Source organism: Pteronotus mesoamericanus, unplaced genomic scaffold (genome assembly GCF_021234165.1).
Source record: "Pteronotus mesoamericanus isolate MK-2021 breed Mesoamerican mustached bat unplaced genomic scaffold, CSHL_Meso_final contig_56, whole genome shotgun sequence".
Taxonomy (NCBI): domain Eukaryota; kingdom Metazoa; phylum Chordata; class Mammalia; order Chiroptera; family Mormoopidae; genus Pteronotus; species Pteronotus mesoamericanus.
Window position 1 is genome coordinate 7206508 of NW_026555201.1, and position 23131 is coordinate 7229638.

General features: G+C 39.5%; 1 protein-coding gene across 2 annotated transcripts in view; it reads left to right on the top strand.

Moving 5' to 3' along the window:
- The first annotated feature begins 738 nt into the window (after positions 1–738).
- Positions 739–23131, top strand: part of MSRB3 (methionine sulfoxide reductase B3) — a 166546-nt gene continuing 144153 nt past the window's right edge. The window contains exon 1 of one of the 2 annotated variants that reach the window (XM_054580055.1): positions 739–929. In XM_054580055.1, coding sequence (XP_054436030.1) covers positions 839–929 — 91 coding nt within the window. In that variant the 5' untranslated portion in view covers positions 739–838. The remainder of the gene's footprint in view (positions 930–23131) is intronic. The other variant, XM_054580054.1, reaches the window with a different exon arrangement.

Genomic DNA, 23131 nt, shown 5'->3' on the forward strand with positions numbered 1-23131 from the left:
GGACGAAGAGAGGTTGGGGGTATAAAGAACGAGGCATTTAGGTAGTGTGAAAAACTATTGTCATTTAGCCCACCTCGACTCCACATGTGGTGTTCAAATACAAGTTTGGGAAGAGCCCATTTGTAATCTTGGCTAAGAAAACACTCTCATACCTCGTCGCTGGTGTAGAGGGTCCCCTCGCTTGGAATGCAGGAGCGTGGTTTTATGCATTATATCTGCTTGCTGGGCACAGGATGGCTTGCCTGGGTGTGTGTAACTAGAAGTGTGGCTCCAGTCTCGCCCTCCCACACTTAGAAGTCTTTACCAGATCTTTTTATCCCCTCACTGCCAAAGCTCACAACTGATCAGGGGCAGCGCAAGGGTCTCCTCCAACCCATGAAACGTCTTCCCACGGGTCCGTGGCTCGCTGTCCCGCCTCCCGATGGTGGCCTCCCTCTTTCCTACCCCTTCAGGGGTCTCAGGTGGGACCCGTGGGTATGGGATGCTCGGCTCCGCTCATGGGCCCCCACGTTGGAAAGGCAGGCCCCTGGCACAGGGCTTCCCTCTCCGGGTCGAGCCCGGCGGCCGGCGGCCTTGGGGCGACTGGAGAGGAGGAGGATTCGGAGGAGGAGGAGGAGGGAGCTGGCGGCCGCCGAGGCCGGGCAGCGGGCCCCGTCCGCGCCGGGCGCGCTCCGCCGTCCTCCCTCGCTCTTCTCCTTTGCTCATATTTGGACTCGGCTGCCCGTGCCCAGGAATTTCCCGTCATGCCTCCCGCCGCCCCGTCCGTCGCCCGGAGCCGGGGCGGGAGGAAGGGAGGCTCGGACAGAGGCGGCGGCGGCGGCGGCGCCCTGGTCCTTCCATGAGCCCGCGGCAGACCCTCCCGCGCCCCCTCTCGCTCTGCCTCTGCGTCTGCCTGGCTGCGGCCGCGGCGCGAGGAGCCGCGCAGTCGGGTAAGTTGGGATCCCTCTCTGTCACCCCTCACCCCTCCCACCCGGACCTGCCAAGTTGAAGTGGGACCGCGCCCCGGCTCGCCTGCGAGCGCCGGCGGCGCCCCCTCCGCCTTCCTGCGGGGACACCCCCTATCCCGAGCCGAGGAGGGGCGAGGGAGGGGAGCGCCCCGCGCGGGCGCTGAGGGGCGGCTGGAACGAGGTCAGAGCTGGCTTCGCCCCCGCCGACGGAAGGCGCCTGGCCGCTTGGCTGACACCTTATCCCGTCCCCGGAGCGAACCTGAGCCCGCAGAGGCTGTTACCCGGCGCGGGCCCCCGAGAGAGGGGCCTGGCGGGGCGTCCGCCGGAGGCAGGGGAGGGGACGCCCCCCGCGGCTCGGGAGGGCGCCGGGGCTCGCGGCGGGGCCCCTGGAGCGTCCTGCCGCGCGAAGGTCGGCTCCCCTGAGGTGGCCGCTCAGATAACGGGCCCGGGCGCGTGGGAACGTGCCAGCCAGGCCCGCCCCTCCCGCCGCGCGTCCGGGAGGGCGGTGGGGCGCCGGGCGGCGCAGGGGGCAGCGCGGGGACCCGCGGGCGGCAGCCGAGGGGCGCACCCAGGGGCGCTCCCGCCGCCGGAGCGCCGCCGCTTCCGTGCCGCTGGCTCGGGGCCGGCTGGCATTTAACAGGCCAGAATCGAACAAAAACGCGAGTTTGCCAGGTATTAGTTTTGTTTTGTTTTTAAGCGGAAAAAAAGCATCCGAATCTAGTTTTAAGTTTTACACTGCACTATTTCAAGGCAAACTGTGGGAACGAAAGGTGGCATTCGACTATTTGGTGTAGGACTATGGGCTATCAAGTGGGACAACTTTGAATTCTTGGAATGATTTTTAAGGATAGTTTTCTTTAAGTCATGTGGAAAATATCAGTGAGGAATTTTTAAATATACAATTATTATACAAAATAATTATTTGAAAGTACAAACATACAGAATTTAAGGTAAATGTGAAATTGCATTAACTTTTATATTTGTGGTCAGTATCTAACTAGCCATCAAATCTTGTCAGTTCTTAATTTTATCTGGTATGTAGGAACAGAAATGATAATTCCTTAAGAGTTGAGATTTCTTAGGAAATCTTGCTTTTGGTTTTGCTACCGGTGCACTAAACTGTTGAAAATAAGATATGGCTAACACATAGAACTCATAAACTAGTTGAAAGCTGAGTCTCTTAAGCTTAGGTTATATTCAGCACTCTCTGGCTTTCACGTCATAATACTTCCATTTGCAGCATGGTTGGCAAAGTAGATTTTAAAAGTTAGTTTTTTCTATAGAAAGTCTCCAGGATTTACATAACCTAACATTATCAACTCAGATTAATAGGTTTAAAAAAATATTTAACTGTTGTTAAATGTGTAGTTTATAAATATTAATTTAAGTAATATCAACTTCATATTTGTTTCTGGTTAATATTCTTTTTCCAAAAGACCTACTTTTTATGAATTCTTATTTCAGGAGTAACTTTAATCGCACTTTCTTGGGAAACACAACAAGTTCTAACTTCACATTTTATCAGTGGCCTTCTGAAAAATACTGTGCGGCACCATAAACAGTGGCCTGTGAAGGGAATAAATTTATGGTTTTTTTCCCTCATTGATGTGTTGACTTACCTAATACTGTAGTAAAGCAGCACTTGAAGTCCAAAACCCACTATACTGTGGTCCCTTGTCAGCAATTTTGAACACCAAGTTTATATTTAGATCATTTAAACATCTATTCTTTTAATTTGGATCCCAGCTGACATATAAGTCTAATTTCTGATGGCTTTTATTAGAGCCTTATGTGGTAGCGTGGAATTTTTTTTTTTATATTAAAATGAGGATCTCTCTGCCATTTAGAATTTTGTCACAGTGCCGAAACTGCCTGTCTGCCAGGGTTGCAAGCATACATCATTTAGGTTTTGAATCGACGCCCATTTTTTTGGTTAAAATTTTTTTTTTAATCCTCACCCGAGGATATGTTTATTGATTTGAGAGAGAGAGAGGAAGGGGGAGAGAAAGAAAGAGAGAGAAACATTGATGTGAGAGACAAACAGCGATCGATTGCCTCCCATACGTGCCAGGACTGGGGATCGAACCTGCAACATAAGTATGTGCCCCAACTGAGAATCGAACCCACAACCTTTTGGTGTATGGGACGGAGGTCCAGCCAGCTGAATGAACCATCCAGCCAGGGCCATGATTTTGGCATTTAAAGGTGCTTGTTCTAATACCTTAACTAAAATTTTAACCCATTAGGTTAGAAATCTTTACTGTTCTTTTAAAGTCATGTAACAAAATATTAAAAAAAAAAAAATCCCAGCAGTAGTTTTTACACATTTTTCCAAATACATTTATCCTTTTTTGAATTAAAAATAAATTTTCAACCATTAAAGAGCAACTTTAGGAAATAAAGTTGAAATAAAGAATCAAATGCTTTTTGTTTCTATCGTAATTTGATCACAATCCTTTAGATTTTATCTCACCTGTATTACTCATTATATAGTTAGGGATTTGGTCAATAAATTTGGTCCTGATGTTTAACGTTCTCCTCTATAAAATGATGAAGTTGGACATAGTCCCCAAGTCCCTTCTAACTCCAGGATCCTATGATTTTGTTTGTGTTTATATAATCCTCCAGAGCCACCCACCACATTGATTCAAACTTCTGATTGTCAGCGTTGACTTGTTATACATGTTAAACTAGTCTACTTGTACTCAGATCTGATGGGTGTGGATCCAGCATTAGGGAGCCTGGACCTGCCTCATGTACGTCTTAATACCTGGCACATGCACTCACCTGGACAGAGCTCCATAATATTAGGCTTCTGTAAATTTCTTCTCCTTACCTGATACCAGAAAGTGCTAGTTAGGTCACAGGATAAATACCTAACTGCTCTTTGGGAATAGTTAAATCCAGGCCCTAAAATGGTTTGGTATTCAGTTTTGGAATTTTGGTCTGGCTTACAGATGCCTCTGAAGGGCACCCAGACCTTTTTGTGGTTGGGAGGACTGTGGCTAGTCATTTGTGGGCATTCCAGACAAAATGCCCTATATGCGTTTTCACTTAATTGGATCTACCCATCTGGTTTATTCAGAATTAAACTGGCTTTCATTAGGAGCGTAATCAGATAACTATTTTTTAATTTGCCATTTGTTAGTTAGCATCTCTGATTTCTGTACAGATATCTCGAGGTTTTTCCTCGAATATTCCTATGTTTTCTCCTTTCTGGGCATGGTGGGATTTCCTTTTAAATTGCTCAGCACAATCCTGAATCTATGTTCACATATTCGTCTCTATAGCATACCAAAGTCATATTTATGGCTTTTAAAGATATACAGATAAAGAAAAAGGAAAGCACAGTGGGACCTCGGTACTCATTAATTTGTTCCAGAACTTGTGATGAGTAACGAAACCAAGGAATACTGAACAATGAAGCATTTTCTCTTGTGGGGCGACATTTTGACTCATACAAGTTCTAGCAAGTGTGATGAGTCCCATCAAGCACCAAGTGCTGAAACATTTTTTTCTTGTTAAAATGCGGCAAATACAGGTTTTGATGAGTCCTGAAACTGACAAGTAGCGACGTCTGACTGTATAGGACAGGTAGACCAATGAATTAACCAATTGACTTTGTAGAGGATTTTGGTTATTCCCTCATTTAAGCTTCTGCTGCAAGTAACAGAAATGAACTTGAACTAGTTCTAGGAAAAAGAAAGGAATTTGACGGAAGCCAAATGCAGACAGACCTTATTAGGGACCAAGGACTGGAAAACCTGGAACTTTCCTAGCGTCTAGTCTTTGCATTTCTTTGCTTCATTGTTCCCTATTTGCAGACCATTTTATTTCTGCTTTCTTGTATTCATGGCTGAATGTGTCTTCTCAGAGGCTCCTGAGTATTTATAGAGAGGCTTAATCATTTAGCCTTGATCCTAAACTGAGAGAAAGAACCTGATGGGCACAGTTTGGGTCAAATGGCTGATCCAGAGTTCTCCTAAAGTCTCTTCTAATTCTAGAGTTTTTTTATAGAATGTAGTGCAGACATTTACATGTCTTGATTTTCTTATTACCTTTTTTTTTTTATTATGGAGTTATTCTTCCTTAAAGAATATATATTTTTCTCTTGATTGCAATGTGTGTATAAAAGAATGTGGCATCCTCGGTGGGATCCTAGGGTGTTAGATCAGTTCATTCATACAGCTACACCAATGCTGAAAAGAGAGCCTGTGGGGAATGGTGCTGGAGATCCAAGTGAGTTTTGAAAGTCCTGTTTAATAACAACTAATTCATCCTGCAGATAATTATCTGCATATTTTCAGGAATTCACTGAATTTAAGTGCTAAGCTCAAAAAGCTCTTAAAAGTAAATTCATTAGATCTGGTCAAGATGGCAGCAGAGGTAAACATGGTACTCACCTCCTCCCACAACCACATCAAAATTGCCACTAAACTACCGAGTAATCATCATTCAGAATCACCTGAAATATGGCAGAATGGAAGTCCTAAAACTTGGGAATTAAAGAAGCAGCCACACTAAGACTGGTAGGAGGGCCGGAGATAGGAATGGGCTGGTCCTGCATGCATGCATGGTGGATAAAAATCGGAGGGATCTCTTGGCTGTGGGAGTCCCCCTGAGGAGCCAAGGGTCCCAACACCACAGCAGGCCCCACAGCTCAGGGTTACAGTGCCAGAAAGAGAAGTCCCCATAACTTCTGGCTGTAAAAACCAGTGGGGATTGTGGCTCAGTGAGACAGAGGGCTTCTGGAATCCCAGGTGTTCCTCCTAAAGGGCCCGACCACAGATTTGGGCTTATTTTCTCTGAGCTACAGCAGTGGGGCAGCAGCTTGAAAGGGACCAGAGACACACAGGGAAGAACTGAATTGTCTGGCATCAGAATGAGGGCTGGGGGTACAGTTTTCCCCCAGATAGCTGGAAGAGGCCATTGCGCCTTTGCTGAACCCTTCCCCCACAGAGCCATGGGCACCATATCTGAGTCTCCATTAACCTGGCTATCCCTGTTTGTCCTTCCCTAATGATTTCTTGAGATCTTGTCCCACCCAACTTGCATTTCCACTCAAGCTGTTTCCAGTGGCTTTACCACACAAATGGCCGGCCTAGGGTCATGCTTCAGACTTTCCTAAAAACTCTCAAACAAGCAGCATGTAGCCTCTGAGTGCCCCATACCTCTTGCTAAGTGGTCCCAGGTCTGGACTGGCAGCAGCCAGCCTTGGTTCATAGCGTGGTCTCTCCTGGGCACCTTCAAGCCTAGCACAAATAGCAGCCATCCGCAGGTCACTTTGTAGCTCATGCCACATGGCCTCCGGCACAACACAGTTGGCAGCTGACCTTGGCCTGTACCTCCTGGGAGGCCCCAGAGCCATTGCACCTGGCGACAGCTAAGACTATGTTGAAGCACCACCCAACAACCTTCACAGGTGACACACTCAAGACGGGAACTCAGCAGGCTCCAGTGCCCCGCCAAAGTAAGTCCTGCTTTGTGGGGTGGGCCCCTGCACAGCTGATCCTCCATGGTGGTTGAAGCCAGTCCTTAGAGCTAATTAGCCTGGGGGAAAATCCCTCTCATCGATGAGCCAACAGCAATCAAGGCTCAACTACAACAACAGAGTGTACACAGCCCACATGGGAGAGGGGGTGGCACACCTGGAACACCAGCTTGGGTGAATACGGAATCTGTGCCACTGGACCCAACAGAATACCTACCATATTAGGTCATTTTACCAAGCTGGAGAGATGTAGCAGCTCTACCTTATACATAGAGACAAACACAGGGAGGCTGTCAAAATGAGGATACAAAGAAACATGTCCCAAATGAAAGAACAGAGCAAAGCTCCAGAAAAAGAACTAAACAAAATGGAGACAAGCCATCTATTATATTCAGAGTTCAAAATACTGGTTATAAGGATGCTCAATGAACTTAGAACTTCAATAACATAAAAAGGACATGGAAACCATAAAAAAGAACACTAACCAAAACAAAGAACAATATACAGGGAATCAACAATAGAGTAGATGAAGCTGAGAATCAAATCAGTGATTTGGAATACAAGGAAGAAAAAACACCCAATCAGAACAGCAAAAAGAAAAAAAAATGAAGATAGTGTAAGGAGCTTCTGAGACAACTTTGAGTGTACCAGACATTGAAAACCTATTTGAAAAGTAATGACAGAAAACTTCCCTAACCTGGTGAAGAAAATAGACATACAAGTCCAGGAAGCACAGAGGGTCCCAAACAAGATGAACCCAAAGAGGACCACACCAAGACACATCACAACTAAAAGATTAAAAACAAAGAGAGAATCTTAAAAGCAGCAAGGTAAAAGCAGTTAGTTACCTACAAGGGAGCTCCCATGAGATTGTCAGTTGATTTATCAATAGGAACTTTTCAGACCAGAAGGGATTGGCAAGAAATATTCAAAGCAATGAAAAACAAGGACTTACAACCAAGATTACTCTACCCAACAAAGTTATCATTTAGAATCAAATGATACATAAAGAGCTTCCCAGACAAGAAAAAGTTAAAGGAGCCCTGGCCTATGTGGCTCAGTTGGTCAAAGTGCCATCCTGTATACCACAAGGTTAGGGTCAGGCACTTACCTAGGTTGCTGGTTTGATCCCCCGTCAGGGTGTGTATGGATGACAACCAATCAATGTTTCTCTCTCATTTTGATGTTTCTCTCTTCCTCTCTAACATCCTTAAACATATTTTAAAAATTAAAAAAGAAAAAGCTAAAGGAGCTCATCACCACCAAACCAGTGTTGCATGAAATGTTAAACAGGATCATCCTTAAGAAGAAGGATTAAAAATAGAATAATAAAATGGCATTAAGTACATGTATATCAGCAAATGAATATAAAAAAACAAAATAAATGAAATGGCATAACAGATACTCATAAATACCTTTTTTTCCAGAGAACATTTTGATGGTTGCCAGATGGGAGGGGGATTGGAGGGGATGGGTGAAAAGAGATTAAGAAGTACAAATTGATAGTAACAGGGATGGTAAGTACAGCACAGAGAATATAGTTAATAATATTCTAATAACTATGGTGTCAGAGAGACATAAGATATATCAGGATGATCACTTAGTAAGTTATATGTCTAATCACTGTGGTGTACACCTGAAACTAATATAATATTGTTTGTCAACTGTAATTGAACAATTAAAGGGTACTGGGGAGAGATAAAAGAGGGTATGGGGGGATAAACGGTGATAGAGCCTTGATGGGTTGATGAATACACAATACAATATACAGATGATGTAATATAGAATTGTATACCTGGAACCTATATAATTTTATTAACTAATGTCACCCCAATAAATTCAATTAGAAAAGAAAAAATGATTAAAAAAATGTAAATTCATTAAAATTGTATGTGATAATTAGAGACATTCAAAATAGTAGTAGTTTAGGGTCCAAGATTTCATTATTTATTTTCCTATTTCTCTCACATATCTAGCATTTTCTACCTCTATCTTTCCTTTACACTATTTCTTCTGGTTGGAATAACTTTCTTTTATAACCTATTGAAGTCTTTAAGGCTTCCATCACATGGTATTTTGTAAAGCTTTCTTTATCTCTTAGAGCTCGTCACTTCCTTGTGCTTCTGAGGCACTTTGTACCTTGATTGGAGCACTGTTTTACCATCTCGCATTGTAAAGTCCGTATGTATTCATCTTCTTCATTAGACCGTAGGTTCTATTAGAGCAGTGAATCATCTAGAAGAATTCCCATAGGCGCTTAGGATCCATTGTCCCAGGTATAATGATTTCAGCTTTTGCGACTGTCCTGAAGTTTTTATGACATCCTGCTTTGTTGCCACCTTCTTGTTTTGATGTTGGAGCTTAGTCACACCCCTCTTCTTTCTCAGTTCTTGTCTGTTTTCTAGCTCTTATGGGATTTTCCATGAATATTCTTATGTTCTGTGTGAGGATTGAATACATAGAATGATAGCATGTTTTTTTCTGTAAATTGGGATGATATGGGGAAGAGGAATATAGTAAACTCATGTGAGAGGAAATCAACTTTTGTTGAGCACCCAGTGTTTACCAGGCCATGTAGAAGGGTAGGTATAGAAGAAAAATTGGAGCATATATGAAGGGCAATAATGAGAAGACAAAGTATAAAGATGGAAAATTAAGTTTGGCCTAGACCATAGAAAACTTTTAATGCTTGTCTAGGAAATTTGGACTGCATAAGTAAGTATGAGATTAAATTTCTTGAGTCCTTAAAATGCCAGGATCAGAGTTGAATTATAGCATATGTTATCTAATAATTCAGAGGATGAATTGAATTGGTAAAGAAACCACTGGATTAACAAAGAAGGCTTCTAAGAGTTTTTCAGAGAATGAAAACCTGAACTAGGTTAGTGGCCATAGGATTGGAGAAGTGTTGCTAAGGTAGGTTGGACAGAAATAAACAATTAATTGGATATGGGGAAAGAGAGAGATGAACAGAAGATGATGTTAAGGCTGGAGAACTGAGAGAATTTGAACTCAGAGCAGGGTTCTGGGTGGGGGTTAAAAAACAACTGTTTAGGTCTATTGCATTTGAGTTGCTTTTAGGACATTCATGTGGAGATGTTTAGTAAAATCAGAAATGTGAGACTAACTTGGAGAGATCAGGGCTGGAGATAAACATGTGTGAAGTAGGGAAGGTTAAAAATAGAGGGGAGAAGAAAACATTTGTTGATTGGAATAAGAGCCCAGGAAGTGCATCAGAAAGAAGAAACAGTATGACCTGGCTTTGAAAAGTGCCCAGTCAGTGTATATAGCATTATCTGTGAACTTTCCCTGTTAAGGGGACGTCCTATTTACTCATTCCAGTACATGTGAGACATTGAACAAAGGATAATGTGGCCAAAATGGCCTTTCTAAAGTGCAGAATTGTTACTACTACTTCCGTTCTTAACCTCCTTCAGTGGCTTCTTATCTTTCCTAAGATAAAGGACTAACTTCTTAAATGTTTCCATCATCATCAAGCCTTGCTCCCCTCAGTACTCTATGCTTCCTAGTAGCTGTTCAATTGGCCTTGAGCATACAACACATTCTGCTCGGTCTCCTCCCCATTCCTCCCTTCACTTTACCCAAGAATGTGAAGCAGATGTGATTCCCAACAGGTGGAGTACCCCTTGGCATTTTCGGAGGGGGGGCAGGGGGACTCTCTATGGGCATTTTGATTGCCATGGCCAGGTTCTTTTCCTCCTTTCTCTTCAGGTATTACCTGCAGTCTTCCCATACACTTGAGTTGACCACCCTGGCCACCGGTACCCCGCCCTCTGACACTTAGCAGCGACAGCCTGGAACAGCACTGTTACCTGGCATTTTTGTGATTGGGTTACCCAGCTATGTGCTGGTTTGAAAACAGTGGGACAATTTCTTGATACCTGACTTTCTGAAGGAAAATGGAGTGAATTTACTTCATAGAGAGAGCTTCATGTCCACAGATTGTAGAGGTTTTAAAACATGGAGCTGAAATAGAGAAAGAATGCTGGTGTAGGAAATGTGTTCTCAGGGCCTGGCTTCCTGACCCACTGGTAAATCCTGAGTCTATGTTTCTAAAAACAATACATTGTTAATAAATCTGTCCAAAGGGACATAATTTTTGTTTAGAATACAGGATTAAGAGTAATTTCTAACTCAGTTTAAAAAAAATGATCCTCTCATTTATTACTTGTGCTTTGTTAGCTGTGAACTGAGAAAATACATATTAGCAAAAAACTACTGTAACATTTGAAATGAGTCTTTTAAAATATAAAAAGCATTCTCATGTTTGGACAGTACACATATGTGAAAATTGTGACTTATAAAGTCTACAAACTGTACTTGATTTCTTGCTTTGTGGATTCTTAGGGAGGGTCTGCTCTCAACTTTCAGCCACTTATTGTGGTCTCACTTTTGTATGAAAAGTTGAGCCATAACTGAAGTTTTGGAATAACAGGAAAACTCTGTCTCAACATCCTCTTACAAAAATCACTTGTTTTATGCCAGGCAACATACTTTATGCTAAGACTGGGCTATCAAATTGTCTCAGGGATTAGTATATGAATACTTAAAAAATTATATTTCCAGATATATGAGCATCATTCTTAGGGCTATTGTGCAATTTTTAAGATGAAATGTAGTAGATGATTTGCATACAAGCACTCACTACAGAATTCTCATGTAGGCCATGGCAAAACTGTCTTTTATTACTGTAAATTATACAATGAATCTTTATGGATTCTTAAGTCAGCTCAAGATGCCATATTTTATTTAAAGGCAAAAAAACCCCAACAACAACAAGCCATAAACAAACAGAAAATCTCAAAACAGACAAAAAACCCAACCAATCCTTTAAGAAATATGTTAAATTTAGCACAAAATTGAAAATGAGCCTGTGCTACATGTTAGAATCTTTAAAAAATAACAGGACAGACTTTATAAAAACCAGAGAGCCCTGAATTTTATGTTTGTGTTTTCATTTCTCTTGCTTATATACTGTATTTGGTCATCAGAGAATTTGGGCATGATTGGGGTTTGGAGAGATATATAGTGACTGCTATAGATGGATACTCATTTTATTTTAGTTTAGTGGTGTGTAAGGAAGGAAGGGTTGACCATGTATTCCTATAAACAGTCTAAGAGATTACTTAGGTAGGACAATGGTTGAGGGGAGCACAGTTGGTCTTGGAGTTCTGTTCTCACAGTAATTGAGAACAAAAAAGACATGCATTGTAGCCTTTGTTCCTGATTTCTTGATGTGGGAATATGCCTTCTAGTCAGACCACTTAGGGGGTTGGGGAGAGGACAAGTTGAAGGCATAGGATGTTTACCTATGTGCAGAACCATTTGAAAAAATGCATACCTGTGAGCATATTGGTATCCTTGTGTATATGTACATGGTGCAAGGTAGTCAGTGTAGTGTGATGAAAAGAACATTGGAAGACTGGGTTTTCCTAGTCTCGTCCTTGCCTAAGACATTTAATCTCCTTTTGCCTCAGTTTTCTTATCTGCAATATGAATAAATTGGACTGGGTAATACCTGATGTTGCTTTTGCTTTAAGATTCTGTAATCTACAGGTTGTCTAAAAGTCTTCAGGTAGCTTTCATAATTTTTAATAGATACATCATTAATAAATTATACAAGATTATGTCTTCTCATCATTAATGTGTAAGATTATATTAAATGGTCTGTAATGAAGATCTTATGTTTGAACTTTGTAGGCCAGTATGCCCAGTAATTTGATCCACAAGCAAAACTACATAACCCATTTAAAGATTTAGTATTTTTTTAGAGGATAGATTACAATGTTATTAGAAGCATCATATTAAATATCCCATCTGAAGTAATGGCATTAAGCACTAGATATTATCAGTTGTTCTAACTGTACAGCTAGGAATTGTTTATTTAGGATCGCTGATATATTTCAGATGGGGAAAATCCTCTTTTATCAGGATACACTCCCAGTAGAATTTGCCTTTGACCAGCCTAGAAATATATTTAACATTTAAGACTAGTTAATTTGGTTTTATCATTAAAGAAGATTTTCTCCATTGAGTTTTAAAGAACTTTACTAATTTGACAGTAAAAAATAAAGTACCTTCTCTCTCTTTAAAAGAATCTTCTTGTGCCTTTAAAATGTATTAGTAAGTTTTTGCCCCTTTACTATACCATATTTTTACAAAGAAAATATATAATATCTACATAAAAATAATAATTTAAAAAAATCTGGGTATCTCCACTTAGCAGAAGTGGAATATGGAGGCTGCCTATCTGACCTTTACCAGAGATACACACAGTCATGCATTTTGTGATTATCACTTAACCTAAATGGAAACTGATAAACTTTTGCTTTCCTTACAGTTTTATCATTGATATAGCTTTACATATTTTATGTTTAGTTTTGCATGTTTTGGAACTCTATATAAATGGTAGCATTTGCTGTGTAACTTCCATGACTTCCTTTTTCCCCCTTGACATTATGTTCGTGTTACCCATATTGGTGTAGGTGACTCATTTTTAAAAGATAGCATTTTAAAGTTATCTATGTGTTTTTCTACTTTTAATTTATTTCTCTTCTTTGGACATTTATCCACTAGAGTTCTTGTATTTCTCCACGGAGACATATCTTTGTGTTTTCTCTCATTGCTTTTAAGCTTCCTTGTTCATATATCAAATAATAATAATGATAATGATAGTGATAATAACAATAGCAAATACTCACATACAGATCTTACTATGAGCCACTATGACTATGTACTCATAGTACTTAGACTATGAGTACTAGTCTAAGTATTTATTATTTAATGCTCATGGCAACTTTATCAAGAATGTAGAATAGTATCATGATAACTCACACACTAGGTTTAGGCCTCGGGTACAGAGTCATTCGGGCATTTGTGTAACTGTTGTTCGAATCCAGGCAGTCTGGCTCCAGGGCACATGCTCTTAATCATTGCACTATTCTAACTCCTATGCAGCCTTTTCTTTTAATTATATTTTTCCCATTTACCTTTTGAAGATATTAAATGTTTCTGTCACATTCAAAAAAGGAAAGACCCTAATGTGAAGTTCAAATTGGTTCTCCTGTACCCCAATTGCTTAATGTCATGTCACAGCTTCATTTGCTTCATGGTTAGACCACGACTTTTTTATGCAGGTCCCCTCACCCAGTTCTCTGGGATTTACTATGTTTTTTTTAATTTCTAATTGGAAGAGAAAACTATGCCTTCTTCATTATCCTCCAAAAACTTTTCAATTTTTTACTTTTGCTCCATGGTTTGGAACTACCTCCATGAATTTCCTCCCGTGCTAATTTGGGCCAGTTCCTTTATATTAAGAAAATGACAACTCTTTTAAAAAACTTAATCTTTTTGAGCCTTGGATTTCCCAGCTAAGATGCAGTTGTTTAGTAGAATTATTTTATTAAGCAAACATATGTAATTGCTAATCAGAACTCCCTTTCAGTGTGAAATAACCAAAAGGGATCATGAGGGGGAAAAGTAAAGAGAAGTTCTTCATAGTGGTTAGAAACTACTGATTTTCCCCAACCCCTCAAATTATCTTTGTTATAGAGAGAACAAGAATCTTTGGTATAGAGAGATAAGATCCCTTTATAACAAAAATTCCTTGTATAGCTTTGATTTTTTTTCCTAACTTGATTAATTTCTTAGTTGATCAATTTTTTCCCTCTTCCATTCTGTGACTTTATGGTGTCTTCGCATTTTTCCAAGCTTTTGGAAAATCTCCTAATATCCCTTATTTAAACATACTCAAATTTCTCTCATCTTAAAAAAACAAACAGCCTATTTGACTTGCTGTCCTCTGTGGCCAGTTTTGTAACTCTATATGAGATTTTACAATTTTTTTATATCCTTGCTGTCTCTATCTTTCATCCATCCAAAAATATGTATTGAGCTTGTGTTACATGTCAGACACTAATTTATCTAATCTCTGGGGGTGCTATATGAACCAGAGACACTAGAGACACTCTCATTCTCAGTTTGGAACCCAGATAGTCTGTTGTAGAGAGTGAGAAAACCATTTTGTAGTAGGAGCAAGAGCGAAAATGGTTTGTCTTCAGGGCAAAGAGATGGTTCAGATTATATAGGGCTCTTAGGCCAGTCTTAGGAATGTAGATATTATGCTGAGTGATGGAAGCCATGGGGGATTTTGGCAGGCAGTGTCAAGATTTAATTTGCATTTAAAAATAAGCACGCTGGCTTACTGTGTGGAGAGAATGGATTGCAGGGCCTCAAATATGGGAGCAGGTAAACCATTTCAGGCTAGTTCAACGGTTCCAGTAAGAGTTGATAATAGTTTGGATCAGGGTGCTGGTGGCAAAACTGATGGACTGCTGGTAGATTTGATACAGGGTCTAAACACCAGAACCGTCCATGCTATTCCACTGAAACTGCCGATTGGAGCCGCTAGTGGTGTCCATAACATTAAACCCAAAGGACTCAATTTGGTTCCTATCTTTCTGACTTAAGGGAGTTTGATACATTGACCACTCATTCCTAGAAATATTCTTTTCTCTTGGTTTCTAACACTGCTTTGTTAGATTTGTGACCTTAGAAAAATGAATTAAATTATCAGTGCCCCAGTTTCTTCACTTGTAGATAGTATTGTTCCTACTACCCACATAGGTTGTAATCATTAAATGAGGTAATAGATGTCTATTACTTAGCATAGTGTTTTCCACAGAGTTTATTCCTGGTAGATGATAGCTAACAACAACATCATCATCATCCTAGTCACCATTATCATCATTCCCGTTCTGGGACAAGACTTCCCTGGACCTCTCCCTTCTGTGGCCTCTGCTCCTTCTTGCTAGTTCTTACTTGCTAGTTCTTTCTTCTCCAGGTCACCTCTAAGTGTTCAAGTTCCTCAGGGCTCTGATATTTTCTTTACTCAATTTACACAGTTTATTAGGCAGTCTCATTTACTCTGTGGCTTGAGTTCTGTCTGTTTAAATTAACTCCCCCTAAATCTACCCATAAACCCAGTTTTGTTTCCTAAGGCACAGCCCTATATATCCATTTGCTCCTATGTCATTTCCATTTGGGTCTCTGTATCTCAGGTACCTTCAGTGTGTCAAAAACTTAACTTTTTTTTTTTTTTGGCCCAAGCTTAAGCCTCCCACCTCGTTCCCCAACTTAGTAAGTGGTATTAACCATTTGTGCAGTTGCTAGAGCTGCAACTGGAGTCCTCCTAATTTTGTTCCCTACTTCTTGCTCTATATGAATCTTTTGCCTAGATTTCTGCAGTAGCTTCTTAATTAGTCTCACTACCTCTGGTCTTCTGCCACCCCCATCCACTTCCCACCTTTCAGTTATGGTAATCTTTTAAATTTGCATATCTGATCATGTTATTTTGCTTAGGTTATTTCCCCATCTTTTTTAGGTGAGTTTCCAAATTCATACACAGGGTGGGGCAAAAGGAGGTTTACAGTTGTGCATATACAAAACAGAATTTATTCCTGTATTATTATTTATTAATTTTTGTATTATTTTCCATGCGAGTAACTGTAAACGTACTTTTGTCTCACCGTGTATATGCTTCCAAGATTTGCTTTTGCGTAGTTGCCAGCCTCCTCTCTCTGCTGCTCACACCTCCAGCCACACTGCTCTTTTTTGAAACGTTCAGGGGGCTGTACTCACTTCAGTCTCAGGGCCACTGCTCATCTTATTCTTTGCCTGGAACACTTCTTTCCTGATTCTTAATCCAGGCAACATAAATTCTTAGTTCATTCTTAGTTTGAATGTTAAATACTACCTCCAGGCCCATGTTCTTATGCTTCCTAGATTATTGGACCACTTTCCACTCTGCTATGTAAGATCTTTATTGTTTGTCTCTCTTGTGACCTTTATTGCACTTGCTAATAATAGCTTTCTCACTAACATGTAAACTTCTTGGTGGTAGGGACCATGCATGGCATCTTATTTCTCACTTTGTTCCCAGAATGTCTTTGTTAAATAGAGCACAAGTTGAATGCAACATGGATTTGCCTGGTTTGGGGCATGAGAGGCCTATGTGGTGTGTTTTTCTTAATCTTTCAGGATGATGAAGGGGAGAAGAGAGAAGTTTAAGCCTCTGTAGTTTAACTTCAGTCCACAGTGGCCTCAGACTAGAGAGGAGGAAAGCAGTGTTGGATCTGGAGGTTGCTAGTTATATCACCAAGAATTGCCTAAGGGTTGTTTCTTCTCTCTGATCTGAATGACATCTAGAATTTCTAGGGGGATGTCCCTAGTATTTTCCAGGTTTGCCTGTTTTTTGAAAAGTCATCCATGGCAATGCTTCCCAAATCTTTAGTACTCTAGTCATGAATATTGCCACACAACCCCTGGAGGGTGAATTCCAGTGTCAGAAACGCTTACCAGATTTACCTGTTGGGTCCAGTTATACCCTGTGCCCGTCCCTAAGCTCCCCATACTGTGACTTACATGCTCTCTGGCCTTGGCTTCTTCCGATTAGAATCCTAGTGGGAATTGGCTGGATCTCTTTCACAAGCTTGCAGGAACAATGTTTGCATATAAGATGAGTTGGGAGTTGGCCTTTTTTCAATACATCCTTTCTACTGTATTTTAGTTTCCAGTGCTGATGTAGATTTTTCTCTATTTTTGTATTGTAGTCACCATTTTAATAGAAACTGGTAGGACTCTCACTGAGGGAGAACATGAATGAGTTTTATTTTAAAATGTATTTGTTTTCTATTACCAACTTTGTGTGTGTATATGTACACAGTCTCTTTTTTCTCTGTGCTTCTATTTTTTGATCCCTCTATACTATTTATTTGTTTTGTAATTCTATATGAGATTAATTTTTAGTAGGTGCATTTAAATCATTTATATTTTATGTTATCATGGATATATTTGATGATATTTTTTATCCTGTTGTTTTATCCTCTTTTTATGATCTTTACCCCTTGGTTTTCAATCTCTGGCCATATGGTTTCTGTATTCCTGGCTTTTTTCTTTTATAGGGATTTGAAAGGTTGATGTCATGTTTTAGATCTATGACCTTGAAAAAGTGTTTAAAATTAACGTCAGGCCAGAATTCTTCTAATTATTAAATTTAAAAAGTAAAGTAAAATAAAATAAATAAACAAAGTGCAATAATGTTAGACTCTTCTTTGCAGGGGCCGGCGGGGGGCGGGGATTTTGTATTCTTTTATTTTTTTCTCCCCCTCTGTCTTTGTTAACCAAAGGGGGCCTGTAGATCCACATGACTATGGTTGAATTGTTATTTTTATATTAAATGTTCTCTTTTAAGGATTTAAGAATCTTTTTCATATAATTATATAATAACATCTACTCCATTCTGTGATTACCACTGTAACTTTAAACCGTAACTTCACCATTCTTAGGGATAGCTTGATTAAATGTCCTTTGGCTGGAGCCTGTCCTTGAGTGTCGGCCTTGTGTGGGCGTATGTAGGGAAGAATGGACACGTGCTCATTTCCTGAAGTTATCTGAGGGAGTTACAGACTTATATAAATGTTAACCCTCCCTTGCAAAACAACGTTTAAATGATAAGAGGAATCCAGGAAAGCATAATTACGAGGCTAGGAAATGTTTTTAGAATAACCTGAATGTAAATACTATTGTAATTATGGAATACAAAAAGTTGGAATGTACATATATACATTCTATATGGAAGAAGAACCAAGGAACAGTAGAATTTACTGACTTTCAGATGACAAATTAGTGTCAGTCACAAGGTTACTACTGGGAATTCAATACCTCTAACGTTGTAGGTGATTCTAAAGGTCATGATACAAAATTAGTTATAAGTCCTGGACCAGTTTTATCTTTGAATGAGTGAGTAATATGGACAGTTTTAGTCAAATTGCAACAATATTTTATAACTCCTTTTGAGATGTTCAAGTTAGAGTTGACCAAAAGTTTACTTTGTCAAGTTTCTGTTTTATTAGTACGTTTGTCTTGTGCACACATAAGGTTAGATCACTCTCTATCATTGACTGAAACAGTTCATTGCAAAACTTGAAATGTTTCTTTTTTTTGGTCAGAGATAATGATTTTATTGACACTAAACTTAAGTGTCAATTAAGTCACTAAAACTTAATTGATGAAATAGAAAAATTAATCTTAAATTAATCTTAGTTATCTGTTAGACCAGTGATTTTCAACCTTTTTCATCTCATGGTACAAATAAACTAATTACTAAAATTCTGTGTCACATCAAAAGATACGTTTTTTACTGATCTGACAAAAAATAGGTATAATTTTGAATTGTTCACACCAGACAGCTTTTGTGTTGGCTGTTGTCATTTTTTAATTTGACAGCCTAAGGGAAAAGAGGTCAGTGCCCCCGACTAAATAATCAAGTAGTGCATGTTTTAAAAATTCATGTGGCCCATCAGTGTGCTGTGGAACACCGGTTGAAAATTACTGTGTTAGACAGTCACCTCATTCTTACCCTGTTCAAATCTAAACTGAACTAAACCCTCCAACACACTCACATGCATATATGCACTCCCTCTCTCTCTCATTCTCTGTTTCTATCTCTACATGATATGTCAGAGCTCTTCTTGCTTTTTCTTCTCAGTAAGGGAAGTAAATTTGTTGAACAGTCTGCTGGCTACTTTAAAAAACATTATCTCCTTTATTCCTTCCAAAACTTAATGAAGTAAGTGTTATGATCTATATTATGCAGGTCAGGAAACTGATGATCGGAGAAGGTAATGACTTAGCTCAAGATTTATCAGCTGGTTAAGCAATGAAGTCAGAATTTGAACCCAGCTCTGACTCTTTCCTGTATACCACATGTCTAGATAGACTATAGGACTCTAGTCCTGTGGGAATAGACGTGATGCACAGGAATGGGGGAAACAGGGAGTGACATTTGAGTTCAGTTCTATGAAAACATTTGTTGATCCTTTATTATAGAGGTGATTGTCACTGACTACTCTCAAGGAGTTTATAAGAGAGGAATATATAAACCTAAAATTCTAACATGCAGTAATAGATATGATAATAGAGGTACTGAAGTAGGAAGTAGTATAGAGGAAGAACTGACTCATTTCTAATGGAAGGTATGGGGTGAAGGGTGAGGGAAATAGCTGTGAAAGAAAGTTTCTTACAGGAGGTGATATTTAAATTTAAGAAGGTTAAGAATGAAGAGCTTATATAATATGGAGTATATGGGTGGTATAGTGAGGGTAAAAAAGGTGTATGGGAAGTGATAAATAATTGGCTATTATCAGAATAGAATATTTATTTATTTATGTATTCAACAAGTGCTTGTTGAGTGCTTACTAAGGGTTAGGCCCTGTGTGAGGTACTAGAGATAAAGGAAAGAACAAGAGACTTCACGCAGCAAATAATGTACCAGGGAGCATTGGGGACTGATGTCATAAAACTGGGAAAAGAAGCAAACCTGATAGTCTTGATGCCACGGTAGACTGGCTGAATTTCCCTCGTAGTTGCTAATGTGCTGTGGAGGCACGTGAAGCAGAGTCACGACGTGGTCAGAGCTAGTACACAGGACTTCTTCCGTGTGGTGGGTGGGTGTGCAGGGAGTCAGGTTAGAGGCAGGAAGACCAGTAAGAGGTCATTACTACATTGAGAGATGAAGAGGATGTGTTTGAGCAATATCTTGGAAATAAACTGCACAGCACTTAGTGTTGGATATGAATGGTTAAAATAAAAAACGATTAAAGGGAACCAACTCCCAGGTCTGAGGTTTGGTGGTTGGGTGGATGGGAGTCCTTTTTAACAGGGCCAGGAATACAGAGAAAATAAGAAATTAGTGAAGAAAGAAACAAACAGTTTGGATATGATAGATAAATAGTTTGAAGTACATGTGGAATGCTCAGGTTCTTTTTAAAACATGATTTAATCACTTAACATTAACAAAGAAAACCACTGTAGGACAAAGTTGATAGAGTATTTTGGAAAATATTTTATTTCTTTCATTTTATGACCTTGTTCAGGGCTTTTCCTTTCTCCCAAGTTCAACATGGCATCAAAGGATAGCTGATAGAGGCCCTGAAGATTTGCCTTTCAGTGGGTTAGAAAGGGGGAATTTTCATAAAATGTCTCCTTTATCTGCTATATCAGATACAAGCCACAATGCATACCATCATGAGAATTTTATTTCATAATTATCTTACTTTCTTTGACATAAAATAAACTTGGAGGGGAGGGATACTAAAATTCTGATACAAGAACAATTATTTATTTGCAGTTTCAGTGCTAAAATTTTCTGTTCCTTGAAGGTTGGTGAAGTTTTAATTTAAAATATTTGAAACATTTAAGTATACATATTTTTAGGGCTTACATTCAACTCATTAAAAATAATTTTTTTAGTGATATAGATACTGTAGTTTATAGTTCAAGGCATAAGATATAGTCAGCCTGCATTAGCATTTCTTTAGATGAAATGGTCCATTGCAACACTGCATCTTTTTTGCATGTATAACTTTATTTTAATCAAAAACCTGCACAAGGTTCTTGGTACAGGGGAATTTAAGATGAAAAGCATCAGTATCTAGCTTCACTCCTCCCATCTCTGTCTCACTCCTTTGAAGTAATATTTTAAAATCACTCTTCTGGTAGTTACTTAATTTTAGTCCATATTTTTATAGCACTACTTTTTAATTCATCAATTTCATATAATATCTAGCTAGTTATGAAAAACAAGGATTTCTGTTCTCTTTTCTGTTTACCATTGTTTACTATTCTGTTGATTTTTAAATTGCTGTAGCATTCATTCTTCTAACATTAGATAATTCATTTGCTCATCAGCTTTTTATAGGCTACATGCCAAGCTGTTGTGACAAGAGATTCCAAGTAGAGTGGCTTATGTAAGTAGAAGTTTATTTGTCTCAACTGTAACAGCCCAAGATCGGTAAAAGTCAAGGTTGGACTGGTGAATGGTTCTGCCTTATGACCTGTTCAGTCTGCTTTCCTCATCAAGCAACTTTCACCTCAGGGTCCAAATGTGCTGCCACAGTTTTGCCATTTCCTTGAGGGAAGAAGTCTAAAGTGAGTGACTCTGTCTTTAAAAGAGGTGACCTGAAAGATCACACATTGTATTGATGTATATTCCATCAACCAAACTTATTGTAGCATGTTCACAGCACAGTAAGGGAGGCTGAGAAATGCAGCTGTATGTTCAGCTAAAACTTCAGAGGGTTCTATTACTAAGACTAAGAAGAATAGATTCTAAAGGTCAATTAGAATTTTCTAATCTAGTTAGTATCTCCTAACTCTCTATTTTATAAGATAAGGGTCCTGCTACTCTTTAACCATTTCCTCTGCCTTTCTTTATGGCCTTCTCTACATTTTATTAGCTATGTACATTTTTTTGTTTTAAATTATGAAGTTACTAATGTTTACATTCTGTTCTGAAACCACAGCCAAGTCTTTGTTTATAGGCTGTTTCTAAAACATTGTTTACTTAAAGATAAAAAAAGTAAACTGTTACTTATAGTTCCTTCTCCTTGGGTCTAGGGTCATGATCTCTGGGCCACTGGAAATGATACACACTTCTCTAGCATTGTGACAATTGAATCATTTTTTTGTAATATTGATTAAAAGCAGGACACTTTATATCTAAGGTCTGCACCTGGGCAGTGACTTGCTAGATCAGTAAGAGAAGATACAGTGAATGTGGTTAGTTTCCAGGGAGCTTTCAGTTTCTTCAGGAAATGAGATCTTCATATTCAGTCATTTTATTGTGACCAGGAGTGACTCAGTCAGTTTCACAAAGCTGAGTGAAACTTTAGTACTTGAAGGGCTTCAAGAATCAGTTTGTAAGCTCCAGGTGACCCAAGGCGAAGGAGTTCTCTACTAATCTTTAATGTCTGAATATGAGAGGAACACCATATCTTCAGTCCAAGGTAAGAATCTCTTCGGAATATTTAGGAATAGAAAGGATGACTGATGAGAGACTCAGGGCTTTTCAAAATGGTCTCGTTATCTTTGGCATTGGAGTGCTCATCATTTCAGACCCTGTTGTTTTCCCACACAAGGACAGCAATCTGGGACACACAAATTCCTGCCCTTGAGGAATTTTTAATGTAATAGAAGAGATTAAAACAGACTTTAGTTCAAATTCCAGCTCGGTCATCTACTGGCCATATGACCTCAAGCAAACTGTTGTATTAACCTTAGTTTCTGCTGGAACACATAACCCCCAAATCCCAATGGCTTAAAACACTTGCTTATAATGGATGTTCACTGTCTGTTAGATGGAAGCTCCACTCCATTTCTCCTTACTCCAGGATCATGTTAATGGAGAAGCCACCATCTAATTATAGAACATTGCTGGCACTGTTGGAGTGGGAAAAGAAGTCCTGAAGAATCTCACACCAACAACTTAAGTACTCTGGCTTAGAATTGACACACATTATCATTTCTGTTCACAACTTAGTGCCCAGAACTAGTGACACGTTCTCACTCAACCACAGTGGGCTGGCCAGGAAATGCATTCTTACCATGTACTTGGAAAATGGAGAGCCAGAAATGCTGGGCAAATAGACTAATGTCTAGCTCAGGGTTGTTGTGAGGATTAAATGATATTACACACACACACACACAGTCACCTAGTGTAGGTGCTCAAAATCATTTATCATTAGCAATAATATCATCATAGTAAGATGTACACATGCAAAACATTTGAATAACAATATTAAGTGGGACTAAAGATTCTTTCTTGTAATCACAA